General features: G+C 31.0%; 1 protein-coding gene across 7 annotated transcripts; it reads right to left on the bottom strand.

Annotated features, from left to right (window-relative positions):
- Positions 1-9,521: 9,521 nt before the first annotated feature.
- On the bottom strand, positions 9,522-13,525 carry LOC112785612 (uncharacterized). 7 transcript variants are annotated; one of them, XR_003194235.3, is made up of 13 exons: positions 13,194-13,482; positions 12,801-12,889; positions 12,504-12,575; positions 12,335-12,399; positions 12,105-12,237; positions 11,812-11,934; positions 11,619-11,687; positions 10,988-11,058; positions 10,770-10,832; positions 10,622-10,664; positions 10,118-10,214; positions 9,846-9,945; positions 9,522-9,761 (listed from the first exon to the last, which is right to left on the bottom strand). XR_003194235.3 is itself a non-coding variant. In XM_025829070.3 (13 exons), the coding sequence occupies exons 1-13, from the start codon at positions 13,201-13,203 to the stop codon at positions 9,696-9,698; spliced, it is 996 nt and encodes a 331-aa protein (XP_025684855.1). In that variant the 5' UTR covers positions 13,204-13,525; the 3' UTR covers positions 9,522-9,695. The 7 variants fall into 7 exon arrangements, 6 of the variants coding, with proteins under 6 accessions (XP_025684855.1, XP_072088281.1, XP_029150842.1 ...); XM_025829070.3 differs by having other exon boundaries at positions 10,123-10,214; positions 13,194-13,525; XM_072232180.1 differs by having other exon boundaries at positions 10,123-10,214; positions 13,476-13,494.
- Positions 13,526-15,478: the final 1,953 nt, after the last annotated feature.

The following is a 15,478-nucleotide window of genomic DNA, read 5'->3' as shown; positions in this document are numbered from 1 at the left end:
AAATATTTTCTGTATAACTTCATAATTTTAGATGTGTTACAATTGTTTTTTAATGTTTATATAATAAATTTTAGATTTATGATTTTAGATGTGTTTTAAAAATATTTTTTGTATAACTTAATAATTTTAGATGTGTTATAATTAAAAAAGAAACTACAATTGAAAATATTTTAGTTTGTGTATATAATTATATTCGACCATTCATCACTAGAAAGTCGTAAAACAGATCCTGCATTTTATTTATCAAAGGTACAATAAGTAAGGAATTAATTTTTTTTTTCTAAATACACTGACTTTGAATTCTTTTTTTCTGCAGATACAAATTGGAATATTAAAGAAGAAAACCGTGTTACAGAGAGAGAAGAAACGTAATAGAAGAGAGAAAAAACGTAAAAGAAAAAAATAATAACTATGAAGTGGGTAGGAAGTTAGAGAAATTTTAGTTTTTAAAATTTAAATTAATCTTAATTATAAATGTGTATCCTAAAAAATAGGAATATGTTTTAATTAAAAAATAATTAAATAATATTAAAGGCTGATTAAAGGCTGAATTTTGTTGTACAAGTAGCATTTTCCATTCAAAAACTCTCATTCGATTATGAAAAATGCTACCTATACAACAAAAATCAACCTTTCGTCAGTCTTTAATATTATTTAATTATTTTTTAATTAAAATATATTTCTATTTTTTAGATACACATTGTTAATATGATTAATTTAAATTTTAAATCCTAAAATTTCTCTAACTTCCTACCCACCTTAGAGTTAATTAAACTCGTAGTCCACTTCCTGGAATTCTTCTCCTCCTCAAGCTTCTCTAGAGGAAGCAGCCTCGTGAGGTCAACACTTGTAATACATTGATTTTTTGTAAACTAAACCATAAAATTTGTAACAACTTTTCGTGTGCTAATTTTTAAAAATTTGGTAAAATTTTCAAAATCAATTAAACTCACTTTCATTATTTTTTATTTAAAATATTCAAAACTCATATAAAAAACACATCTAAAATTAAATAAATAATATAAACACATTTAAAATTATGTATTAACACATCTAAATTATTGTCATTATAATTCTAAATTACATATTGAATACAGGAAAAATTAAACTCAAATACACATTCAAAATTATAAGAATACATTCTAAATATTTTATTAACACATCCAAAACTCATGTAAAAAAACTTATATATGTACATAAGAACATAATAAACAATATAAACACATCTAAAATTATAAGAATGCACTCAAAATATTTTATCAACACATCCAAAATTTATGTAAAAAAATTATATATATATACAGAATAATAAAAGCAATGGTGTTAGAGAATGCGCAAAGAAAAACTCTATGAATAGAGACCCATCCAAACCTTAGTTACGTTTTCGACGCGGATGAACGGCAACGCTAATGCGGACAAACGGCGACGAAGAGGAGGAAGGCGGCGTCGAGGATGAGCACTGAGGAGGACGGTGGCGCGGACGAACAGTGGAGGATGCTGAGAAGAAACGTGCGTCTCTAGGTCTATGATGTGCTGTGACTGCTCTGCTTCTTTTAAAATCGAAAATTTGAATTTTAACTAATTTGATTTTTGGATATGTATTTAAATTGTAATATATTAATAATTAAATATATTAAATCTGAAATAAAAATTTAAATTTTAAATTTAAATTTTAAATTTCAGTTTTATTTAGTTTGTATTTTGAATATATATTTAATTTTAAAAAGACACCAAATCTATTTATAATTTTTAAATGTGTTTGTTTTATTTTATTTTTTTAATTATTGTAATAAAAGAACAACTTTTAATGGATACCTAATTGAATTGGTTAATTATTTCAAAAATTTTGTTTGCCTGTTTTTTGCTCTTTTTATTGTACTCTCTAATGACCTCATAATTTTGAATTTGCTCTTTCTCTTTTTGTTTGCTGCATTTAGATTTTTGAAATTCAGATGCTAATCACAACTACTATAGACTTAGTTTTGGGACCTCTAATGAATTGAAAAAGACAATTTCAGCGAACTCAACGAACCATAATTTATTTGTTATTTGTTTGGACAATTTCATTTTGTTTGAGATAAAGAGTTCACTTTAGTAATTAGTGAACCTTGATTGGTTACCTCCATTGATTTATTTATACTGTCTCGGCAAGAATTATATTGTTTATCCCTGATTGGTTATTTCCAAAAAAATTAGGTTTCCTAGTTGAACTCAATACATGCAATTTCCTCAATTTGATCATGCTTTAGCCTATTCATGATTGTTTATCTTCTTCCACAATTTTATTATCTCTAACACTAACAAAATTAAAGATATCCATTACATTAATACATTATACAGACATAGCTTACATCGAGCCAACTAAATTCCATGGTAACAACAGGAAGCATTCTCTGTTTGGTGTAACTTAAACTCTTCAATGGTGTTGTCTTTTTCAGAACAGGCACCACCTTTGCCGCATTGCCTATCTTAATGGTTACATCACTACTAAGACATGTAGATAATGAGGCTACAAAGTGCTAGGAAAGAGTAAAGATCCTATGATGCAACATTAGCAATTGAGAAAGAAAAAAGCTTTGACATTCACAGCGCAATAACCGAAGGGAGTGTTAGCCACCTATACATCATGAACATGCTTCATGCTTTTTTATGTTCTCACCACTTAGCCATTGTGCTTTCCATTTGTGCCATTGTGTCTTCCAAATCCAAAACAGCATTTCCAGCACCAACAATTCTTACAGCAACTTGGTGTTGAGCAGCAGCAACTAGAGTTTACACCACCTGTTTTCCAAACGCATATTTCCGAAAGAGGCAGCATTATAGAAGTTCAAAAACCAATTGCACCAAATAGTCTGAATCAAGAGGGAAAAAGTTGCCAAAGAAAAAGGTTTAAGTTTACTGCAGGAGACATACGTGTGCTTTGCATTCTCCACTTAGGTTGCATAATCACTTTGCTCTAAACATAAGTTGCATAATCACTTTACTCAAACATAAATTGAATGTAATGGAGTAAATGGTTAAATTAGTTATGAAAGATTATTCGTTCTTTAAATTGATCCCTGAAATTTTTTTTAATCAAATTCGTCTTTTAAATATTTTAAATTAGTCATGTTAATCCTTCTGTCACTTTGTTAATTTATGGTGTCAAAATTTGCTAATGTGACACGTTAAGTGACATCCCAACACACATTTTGAAATGTTAATTGACTATTAGTATGATTAGTTTATAAAATTAGATCAAATCAACTTCAAATTTAGGGATTCCAATGTCTCAAGTTCTCCCTATAATTAGGTTTTGACTTGATCTAATTTTATAAATTTATTATGTTGATAGACAATTAAAACTTTCAGGTGTGTGTTGAAATATCACTTAACGTATTACATTAACAAATTTTAACTCCATCAACAAACAAAGTGACACAAGAACTAATATGACTAATTTAAAATCTTCAAAAGACAAATTTGATTAAAAAAATGTTCGAGAACCAATTTGAAGAACGAGTAATCTTTCAAGGACTAATTTGACCATTTACTCGAATGCAATGATTATATCAACATCAATATCCAGAGCTACCTAAAAGTTTACAAGATGAAAGAACTAGGGTAGGAATTTTATAATTTTCACTTCTAAACATGTTCCAAAATGATGTAAAGTATTGTAAACATGTTCCAAAAGCAAAATTATAAAAACAACAAAAATAAAAGGATTTAGGCTTAGTTTGGTAAAATTTTTACTTTTCAAAAGTAGCTTATAAAAGTTGACGGCCTTTTAAAAGTTGTAGCATTTATGTTTCGTAAATCAAATAAAAAATAGCTTTCAATAAACACAAGCAATATCAATTGCGTTTGGTAAAATAGCTTTTAAAATTTAAAAATATTATAAGAGACATAAATGTAAGCATTAAATTTGAAAATTAATTAACATATGAGATTATATTAGACTTTTAAAATTTGAAAAGTACAAACCTTAGGTGCTTTCAAAAGTACCTTGATCTTTTAAAAACTGCAAGTACAGACACATGGTCTTTTTGATTTACTAAATACAAAATAAGAAGTTTGAGCTTTTAAAAAACACAAACAGCTCTTCAAAAAGTTTTACCAAATCAAGCCTTAAACTCTTCTTTGCTTGATGTAATGGATGGTTTCAGAGCTTTGTCTCATCATCATCATTTGTCCTTAAAATTTAAGAGAAATATTTTTAAATTAAAAAAATAAAAAATAAAAATAAAAAATGAAAGTTAAAAAGTTTTATACCATTAAATCAAAATTTATTGAGAAATTAATCTCGCCATCACTCTCTTTATAATACATTGAAAAATCTAAATATTCCTAGATCGAAATTACAAAAAAAAAGGCTAACGAGCTGCTATACAATATTATACGTAATAAAATATAATTCATAAATTTATCGTACTTGCATCTTTATTATCAAACCATTTAATGTGAACATATTCATCACTTTTAGATGGTTCTATTTTTCTATTCTATAGCCTTCACAGGAGCAAACATATATTTTTTTTCTGACTTTTTCATCAACTTTTTACTCTTATTTTTTCACACACAAAATCCCCTCATCTTGGCATATGAATTATAAAATTCAAATGCCAAGCCAATATCATCAAAATAAAATTGATAAATATTTTCTATAAATAGATCCGAGAAATCAATCTTACCAATATCTTCTCAAGAGTTTATATGATATTATTCGATATCCACCACATCAGAAGTTGCATTTTCATCTGCATTATCACTAATATTTTCATCCATTATGTGTCTTTGACCAGTTGATACTACTGTAATTTATGGTGAATTAAGTTAATTACCCAACAAAATAGCACCAAATAATTAAAATTCATAATCAAATAATCAAAACTAACCAATAAATTAATAGTGACTACTGAATTTGTAAAGAAACCACAATAACTACTGAAAAGTAGAAAAATCAAACTGCAGTAACAAATCAAAATAGAACAAAAACAAAATTTGAAACTTACAAAAACAGATTTAGAACATCACAAATAGAATCATTAACAAAAAATTTAAAAATAGAACCACAAAAATAGAATTTAAAATTTTTTAACTCTCATAAACAGAACAAAAAAATTGAACAATGACATAAACAAAAAAAAACAATTGAATGAAACCAGTAAAGCAAATTCATACAAAAAATTGAACAAAAACATAAATAGAACAAAAACACACCTGAGATTGAAGTTTCATTGGAACTCCGGAAATTCAGCAATGAAGGGAGAGATAGAGCACCACGATTTAGTTTGGTAAAACTTTTACTTTTTAAAAGAAGCTTATGAAAGCTGTCTTTTGAAAACCAGCATTTTAAAAGCTGCAGTACCTACTTTTGGTAAAATCAAACTAAAAAAGACTTTTAATAAGCACAAGCACCATAATTATGTTTGGTAAAATAATTTTTAAAAGTAAAAAGAATCATAATAGACACATATATAATAAAGAATAATTACTTTTTTGTGCTAATAATTGATAAGGATAATTTTGGATATTTATTATTATATAGGATTATATTAGACTTTTTAATTTTAATAAGTACAAGTCAATTTTAAAAAATTTTTTTTAGGTGCTTTCAAAAGTACTCCTAATTTTTAAAAGCTACAAATATAAGCACATGAGCTTTTAATTTACCAAACATAAAACGAGGTGCTTGTGCACAGATATGCCACTAAGGAATGAAATTACGTTACAAACAATATAGAAATATGAACACAATGTTGTTAGCTTGAGTTAAAGTACTTCAAATACATTACTGATTGATACAATTGGAAAAATGCTAAAGAAACTACATATTTAAAAAGAAATGGTCATGACATATTTTGGAATACTTCCCTGTACATAACATTTATGGTTGAGTTTGATGACAATGATTTAGTGTTCTGAATCAGCACACGTAAGCCACTCTTTGACTTTATTTTGATAATGCAACGTATAGTTGACTGTGTGTAAATATCGGTCTAGATAAATACAATCTAATTGTTCTTAAGGTCTGCTCTTGAGATTTGTTAATGGACATAGAGAATGAGACAATGATCGGGAACTGTCTGCGTTGGAATCTAAATGGCAAAGCTTGGTTATTGGGAATCACATTCATTCGCGGTATCAGAACGACTTGGCCTATTTTGCCTCCTGTTAGCGTGATGCATTCAATTACATGGTTACCTAATCTCCTTACCTGTAATCTTGTTCCGTTACATAACCCTTTGACTGATCAATGTTACGCAGTAGCATAATCGGAACACCCACTTTCAGAGCCAATTCATGAGGCGGCAAACCAGAGCAATTAATTATATTAAGGACATCTGGTGTAAGTATATCCAATTCAGATTCCATGTTTCCTTCTTCAAGACACAAAGTATCTGAGCTTAAATAAATTTTCACATCGGCATCCACACGTTGCATTATAAATGAGTTAACATCATTGACAACTTCTAGCGTTGGGCCCAGGATTGATCGATCTTTGAAGAATGATGTGTTGTTGATATTAACCAACAGATTGAGATAAACAAAGTCAACCAATTGATCGAACTCTTAAATTATAATTTCATCGGGCATTATCACAATAGACTCACCACCAGTGGAATCCCCAGTAACACCATCACCGATGTCCAGCAACCATGAAGCAAACTGAGAAACATCAATGAGTGACACATGAGTTTCTCCAACAGTTAAACGCATGTTAATCGTTAGTCTTAATATATTACAGTGTTGCCATAGGTAAGATGAGTTTATGGCTGCTTGGACAATATCTTGGCGAGATCCCATTGGAATTACAGGTAGAATTTGCCTGAAGTCACCACCTAAAACCACAACCTTTTCTCTAAACGGTACTTTTGGATTATAGTAAGGCTCAAACCTAACAATGTCCCTTAGGCATCTGTCGAGAGCTTCATAGCACAACTTATTCAACATCGGTGTCTCGTCCCATATAATAAGTTTTGCTCTGCAAACCAATTTAGATAATGAGGTGCCTTGCCTAATGTAATAAACCGAGTCTTCATTCAAGTCCAAGGGTATCTTAAACCTTGAATGTGCTGTGCGTCCATTTGGAAGCAACAAAGAAGCAATACTGCTAGATGCAACATTCATAACAATTTCTCCTTTGCTCCTTATAGCCGCTGAGAGAGTGTTGTAGAAAAATGTCTTACCGGTTCTACCATACCCATAGATGAAAAAAAAGCCACCTTGATTTTCATTTACAGCATTGATAATCACATCGAATGCGTTCCTTTGATCTACATTCATGTTTGTTAAGTTTGTAACCAACTGATTGCGCAGAACATCGACGTCAAAGTTCAGTTCATCTATGATTAACCAATCATCTAACCCTTCAATAGTGCCAAAGCTTGGAAAAGGCATCCCGTCAAACTCTCTGAGTGATCTACCGTTAGCCTGTAGTTTTTTCTTTATCTTTGAAAGAGTCAAATTCATTATTTGATCTTCAGATAGTTGCAGGTCTATGAGGATACACAATGATGCACATATTAATTAGACATAAATTACTTGAATTTAACATAAATTAGCACCAAAAACAAAGATGTAATAATTCAACTTACCTACAGACTGCATGGATTTTTCTTGAAAGTAAAGAATATCTTTAGACAAAACATCGTAACATTGCTGTCACACATTTTCAGGTCTACCCATATTGTTTGACAATAAGAACACCACGAAAAGGTCACAGATGTAGTTTGCAGAAGCCTAATTACTTGCTTCCAAGATGGCATCAACAAGTTTTTTATTATCTTACAAAAGGCCCAATGTATAACATGCTTCCTTGAATGTGCCGTACACAATGCCCGCAACTGTACGTATGTCAACAAAACTTACACACCCCTTTTGAATGTTGCGCAGAAGTCTTAGGTAATAATCTTTACCACTTTCTCTTGGAACATGAGTAAGTCTGCTGATTGAGAAGTCTTGTTTCCTTGGCATCCACAAAGAAATGTCTTCCTTCCACACGAACTTATTTGAAAACTGGCTATATGTAAGAGTACGACCAAATGGAAACTGTAACACCCAAATTATCCTAAGCCTTATCTCATGCTGTAAAGTAAAGGTTAATCAAAGGTTTTGACAAATCTAAGGTTTATACATACATACATGTGTGTGTGTGTGTAAACCTGTGTGTGTGTAAACCGGCCCTCTCCAGATATGGTACGAGCTTGTCATGCAGAGGTATGTTCTGCTGCCTCCGAACACTATATATACACCTAGTCGGCTGAAGCATGTCACAGAATAAACCAAACATATAAAAAACCCAATAGTAATTTATAGTCATCTACCATATAACTACAATTTTAATGTTTAAACTGGTAACATACACTTTCTATTTTCTAATCACAAAAATTAATGAAAGGCATAAGCGATTAAAATAATTTAAATACTACATTTTATGATTTAAAATAATAATTTAAATCTAAATTTAAATACATTAACTAACAATAATGAAACTAAAAATAACCAAAACAACGAAAAATACGAAAAATATTATACAAAATACATTAACTAAAAATAATCAAACTAACCTCTTCGTTTATGCTCCCAGCAACGTGCGCAACGCCGTTGAGCCTGTATAGACTGCATGCCTCCGCCATGGTCCTGGCTCCAATCTCAACTCAACTCAACTCAACCACTTTTCTCTTTTCCTCTCTCTAGAAAACCACTACTTCTCTCTCTAGAAAACTTTTTCTTCCAGCACAAATGTAATTCGTGAGACTCCTTCAGCGTATTTATACTAATGCATAAACCGCTACATCCCTCTCGCGGTTTATGCACATTTTATGTCCACACGTAAACCGCGACACTTCTATCGCGGTTTATGCTCATTTCTTGTTGCATGTAATCCGCGACACCCCTATAGCGGATTACGTGTATTCGTAAACCACAGGACCCCAGTCGCAGTTTATATAAATTATGAGAAAAATGCAATTTGGTATCCATTTTTTATTTTGTGCATTCTGGTAAAATTGGTTTCCATATTATTTATTATAGTCAATTGCCCTTTTTTTAATCAATTTACCATTGTATTAGTATACTTAATTGAAAATTCAGTTAATAATACATTTTCAGTTTATACAATCAAAGTTAGTAATATATTTGAGGTTTAATAGCATATCATGATTTTATAAAATCAAAATGCATTCTACAAACATTGTAGTTAGTAACATATTTGGAGTTAAGTCAGAATATTTTATTTGCTGTTTTCATTAAAACAAAACGCCCAATAAAAACTATTATCAAAGGAGTACATTGTCCTAGTTCTCTATGAAAATCATGTGCTTTACACCAAAAATGCTTTACACCAAAAAATACCATATTTTCTAAGTATATCGGATAAAACCTGCTTGTTAGAAAATTTGTTGTTGAAGATGGGGGTATATTGCACTGCAAATTATGTTAATATGTCCACTTGCATTGCTACCTAACCTTAAAAAAAAAAAAAAAGCAGATTATGCTTTTTAAGCTCGAGTTATTTAAGTAAATCCATATGCAACTGAGATAATCCTATGTTCGATTTATTTTGGTATGAAAAGTATTATAAGAAATTGGGTGTCCAATGGCTTATCCTAGCCATATATGAGTAGAATAGACCAAATATGTTTTCCCTGTCATTATTTACTTCTAAAACTGAAGATTATTAAAAAAAACAACCAACAAACAAAAAAAGATTATGGGTATGGATCTTCAGGAAGGAATGACTCTCTTGGTTGGGATAACACCAACAAAGAATTTTCCTGAAACAAAGAATAGGTCACCTCAGTCATAACAATTGAGAGCGAAGAGAGCTGGCAAATAATGTCATTTCCAAATCTACTAACCTCTGTTCCGGAAACGACTGCATCATATATTGGATGCGCAGCACATGAATTAACAAATTTCTCTACAGGGAGAAATTTTGTTCTCTCGTCCCTGACAAAGCTGCAGCAAAAAAAAAAAATCTAAAGTCCACTATAAAAAAAAAATTAAAGCGGTAACCAAAAAAAAGTCCACTATATTCTCCGTAAAATGAAAAAATTATTGAAGCAATTGCAAAGAAATCATAAAAATTCGTAGATATGTCGAGGTCAAGTAATATGTATGTGTAGGGCACCTTACTTTTCACTATAGATGAGTGACCTCTGATTGGGATGGAAATCAAGGAAACGAACCCCTTGAACACGCTCAATTTCTGACCCAACCAAACAAATCTGAACAAGAATAAAAAATTGAATAAACAATTCACATGTGTAGAAATGAATTATGCTTTAGAATAGAAATAGGAGTATAGTGTAATAGATCGGAATAGGCTTAGGAGAGAGGCTGACTCTCCAACACTCAGCCATCACTATCTCTGTTTCACTGTAATTTCTGCATTTTCTCAATTCAATAATACCCATAGCAGGGGTGAAATCATCTTGATTCACTTCCTTTCCTTCTATTGTTTCTGTTTGTGTTAATTACCCTTCGTCAGATGCCAGGTTCTTACACATTCATTTTGGAAAATAGTCCGACGGGTAGAGCAACTTAGTGCTCCAAACTTGTTCTCTCATTTTCTTCTTACTACTGGGATGTCAATGATATAAGTATGATAATCAAATTTATGTAAAAATCTTACCGAACCCAAAGGTAACCATGAACATTTTCTACGGTAGCCGCAGCTAAAAAAAGGAACGAAAAGTAGAAAACATAATTAGACAAAGTTTGCAATGTAGCCACTAGTCACACAAGTCACCAATGAATCAACTTTGCATTAGAAGACATACCTTTCTTGGTTTTGTTTAAACTTATGAGTGATACTATCTATTCTTACATCATAGATGCCCACCCTACAATAAATACATGAGAAACTATGTTGGAAGCGAAAAATATGAGAAACCAAGCATTTGTTACCGAATCCAGTAAACTATTTTGGATGTACACTATTAAGATCAACAGGCAGTGATATACTGCTATCACTTAGTAGTCATTAATGTCAACCTACCAATCACAAGACAGATTATATGCCACATGAGACGGTCGTACGGGATTGAAATTAAGAGAGTTAACGCAATTCTGCAATACAATAAGAATGGTTGAGCATAGCATGAGCCATTAACAAGAAAAATAGACAATGTCCAAGTAAAAGTGCTATGTCCTACCCCAGAAAAATTGGAAACCATGATCGTATAAAGGATAGCCCCGTTACATTATCTTGTGTTACACAGGAAAGGAGAAAGGGGCATAATGTAGGATGCATAACCTAACTCTCTAATGGTTGATTTAACTACTTGAACCCATGATTTTGATGTCACATGAGAACTATGATAAAAAAAAGTAAGAATTTTTTTGACAAAAAGAATATCAAATAATTATGTAGAAGTGGCCAGAAAAAAAGGCCATCTTATCAAAAGCCCAAAAAGTGAGTAACAACATAAATACTAATATATTATACTAAGGCCAAGAGAAGACACGTTCATAATAGTCAAACAACAATCATTTATTTAAATGCATATCATACACTCAAGGAATAAAGCTTTGACTATATATATATATATATATATATATATATATATATATATATATATATATATATATATTGGAGCAAAATGAACCAAAGGATCCAGATGACCAACATCTATATTTGGATACAGTCCGGGCAACGTAAGGTTCAGGTTCTCCACAACACTGAAAGGTTGAATCACCTAGAAAACAAATCAAATCATAATCATTGAACTGTGAAAATATGATCCAATGAAACCTTTAGGCTCAAAGGTTATGATCTACATTTTATAAACATTAGCTATGAGAACATTACTATGAAACAACCTTTTCAGATGAATTTCCTACTATCTTTCGAAGATCCCGGTTATGGATAGTATCAAGAGATGCATTTCCACCTCGAATATCCCAAGCATAGAGCTTCCCCAAGCTTCCTCCAGCAACAACCGTCTGAAATGGACAGAATATGAATTATTTGAATGAATCTAGTAGTCATGAGTATGCACTGAACAAGACATTTAATCAACTGAAATAGGTAGCTATTATCAATACATCATTATTAACAAGATAGTAAAAGTTATGACTAGGATTCTACATAGCATACGTAAACAACCTCTAACCTGTTTGTCTGCCGCTATAGCCATACCATAAAGGGCATCACCAGTAGGATTAGTAGATTGAAGCTTCGAGGCTTGCTTACCGCTTCGTATATCCCAAACACATACAGAACCCGCCGAGTTACTAGCAAGTACACTGCAAATGCATGACATCGAGAAGAGTATAATCATTACAAGAATTACTATAGTCACAAAATGACAATACATATTTAAGTTTCTGTTGTAATCTATACCGTGAATCTGATGTAAAATCAACTTCAAATGGACCCATAATAGTTTCAGATGCTGGTTTGAATTTCTGTGTTACAAAATCAATGATACGTACAATAACACTTAGAGAAAAGAACATAAAGTCGAAATGAAGTAGTAAAATAGCAGCTAGATGAGAGATCGGATACTAACCATAGACAAAATATCTGACCCCTCTAAATCAAATAAAAGAACTTCACCTCTCTCTTCAGAAGCACAGGCCACCTGAAAAGAAAAAATTGTTTCATAAGTTATAGTGAAATAGCAACAGAACTATTAAATGACTAGGTCAGCTTCATGCAAAAATGCCCAAGAATATGAAAATCTAACAAATAGCACACCCAAAGCAAAAAGGAAAGGTGAAGTGCCAAAACTTCTCAATGTTATCCTTGATATTTAACTTAGATTAACAAAAAGTGTCTCAATAAGTCAAACTAATCTGACTGAAACCTCTTTCTGATTTAATGGATTCCACCTGACAGCATCAAGATAACAGTCCACTGTGTGGTGCAGTAAATGATTCCTTTCATCTTCCAAGTCTGCAATCACAGTTAACTACCGCTTATTTTGAAATCATAAATGCAAGAAATGTGAAAGCAAGCAGCTAATACACCATGCACAACAAGTACAGGAGCTCAAACGGCAGCCCACTTAAAAAAAAAAATTTCCCAAAGAACTACCCAAGACGTTAGGAAGGCAGATGAAGAAATGAAAAATCCAATGATTTATTAATTCCACCAACAACCAAGAAAATAATCATAAAATAAGAAAAACAAATAATAATTTGGAAAGGAAAATTGTTCCATTTTTCAAAATTTCTAGGTCAGCTAATGGCCACCTAACTTTTCAACATAATTTAGGAGAGGAGAAAGATCATAAGACTCCTACGCAGAGCCTAACTTATAGCGGGTTGTAACAATTGGTATCTAATGGCAGAGGAAAGCGATAGAACAGTAGCTGAGAAGCCTGAGATGGTATATTATTCACAAAAAGGAAGAAAATATCTGTGACAATATCAAGCTGTCGAGAGGCTTCATTCTCTCCTAATCCCTGAGCATATATCCAATTTGCTAAATACTTTCCTCCCCAATTTCTCTCTCCTAACAGAATCATGAAATCACACACCTCCCCACTACATTTGCCGCCTACAAGTTCATTATAACACACCCAATCCCACGTTCACTTTGTCTTTCTCGGAGTGATCCTCTCGAGTGAAAAAAATTAGATGGTGTCTAGTGTTAAATCTAATCTTTTATTGTTCTCTCTCATATTTAATTTTAGTTTTATTTATAGAATTAAATGTATAAAATCATACTTTATTCTGTCAAATATTAAAAAAACTAGAAAAAATCTATTTCCGTCTTTCTCTGCCTCCCACGTTTTTACCATAACTACAAGAATAAGGTGATGTAAAATTTATATAACTAGAATAAATTACGTAATAGTCCTATTTATATTTAGAAATTTAGTAAATGTAATTAGGATTTTAATTGTTTTTATTTTCTTTTATCAATCTTGAGGATAAGGTTGGTTCGAAAGGAAGAGTATTGTTATGATCAAATATTAAGAGAATCACTAATTAAATTCATTAGAATTACTTAATTCTTTAGAAGTATAAATAAGAGATTATTATCATTGTATCACGTAAGAATTTAATGAATTGGATATTGAATTTGGCCTGGTGATGGACGAGATCAGAAGTGAGATTTGAGAAAGGAAACTCTAACAAAAGAGAAGAAAAGCAAGTCTGGGTGAGAGAAAAGAGTGCAACCTCGAGATAGATTTTAGGGTTATTGAATTTTTTTTTTTTAAGTTAGGAGTGATATTCGAACTTACGATCTATAGATAAATATGAAGAGATTATGTTATTTGAGTTATAGTTTATTGGCTTTTAGGATTACTGGTTAAGTATCTATTTTTTAACTTAGTTATTTATATTATTCAAATTATATATTTATTTATTTATTTTTAATAAGTAGACATATCTACGAATATAAATGTAATATCCATTATCTAATTTTATCAGCAATTCAATAACTCTGCATTTTAGATTATATTCGCAGATTACAAATCAAATGCAAATAAATATCACCGATTTATAAATATGATCCGATCCATGTAAATTCCTATCTAAAAACATATCTTAAGCATTTGCTTAATAGGATAGCAATCCCTTCCAGAGTTGTAGATATGGTATTGTCTATTGTGAACAAATCCTTTTTTATTTTTGTAATACAATTAGTGGGGAATATTCCTTAGTTCTAAGATATTTTTAGTAACTGTGATAAAATCTTGGCCTTTGCAATTGACCTCAATAAATTCATAGATACAACATAGAATACCATTTCCAACAAACTGTAATCTGAAAAGAATGTATACGCCTGACATGATAGACATCTTAAGAAGAAATAAAGAAAGCAAATAATCAAGCGGCACAGACAAGCATATTAATGAGGCAAGCATCCACTAAAATTAACACATGCAAGAATATAACATACAAAATTTGTATATCAAATTTCCAGAAAAATGCTAATAGAAGTTTAGCCTGAAGATAAAAATTGCTTTTCAAGAGACTAAAGCCAAAAACCATTTTTCGTTATCCAAACAGAATTTGTTAACAATTCGTAATGTAAAGCTGCAGCTAGTAGCAAAATAGAAACTTACCATTTATTCTATTCTTCTGTGTCAAACTATACAAAACTTCAAAATCATGGATGGTTAAGCAACCAGACGCTGTCACAGATGCCAAATGTTTTCCCTAGATTACAGATAAAAGATGGAATAATTTAAATTCTCGATCATTGAAAAGAAAGAAAACAAATAAATAACAAATTTTATTTACCTCATTGTCAAAGTCTAGGGCAGTGATACCCTGACTTCTACGAAAGGATCTACAAACATGCACACAAACCCTTAAATTAAAAAATCGTACCGGCATTACATAGATTACACCTAGAAAAATAAATCATGACATAAACTAACTATATCAATTAAAATGTCAAGGCAAAAGAAAGTAAACAGAATCTCTTCACAAATATAGGAATACCTACGAGATATAAGAAGAGTAGTTATCCAAGACAATTATATTGCATATTAATGCAGAAATAATATGGACCAAATTCTTAACA

The sequence above is a fragment of the Arachis hypogaea genome, chromosome 3, assembly GCF_003086295.3.
Source record: "Arachis hypogaea cultivar Tifrunner chromosome 3, arahy.Tifrunner.gnm2.J5K5, whole genome shotgun sequence".
In the NCBI taxonomy this organism is placed as follows: Eukaryota; Viridiplantae; Streptophyta; class Magnoliopsida; order Fabales; family Fabaceae; genus Arachis; species Arachis hypogaea.
The sequence above is the reverse complement of the archived record's forward strand: the minus strand, read 5'-3'. Positions and strand labels throughout refer to the sequence as shown.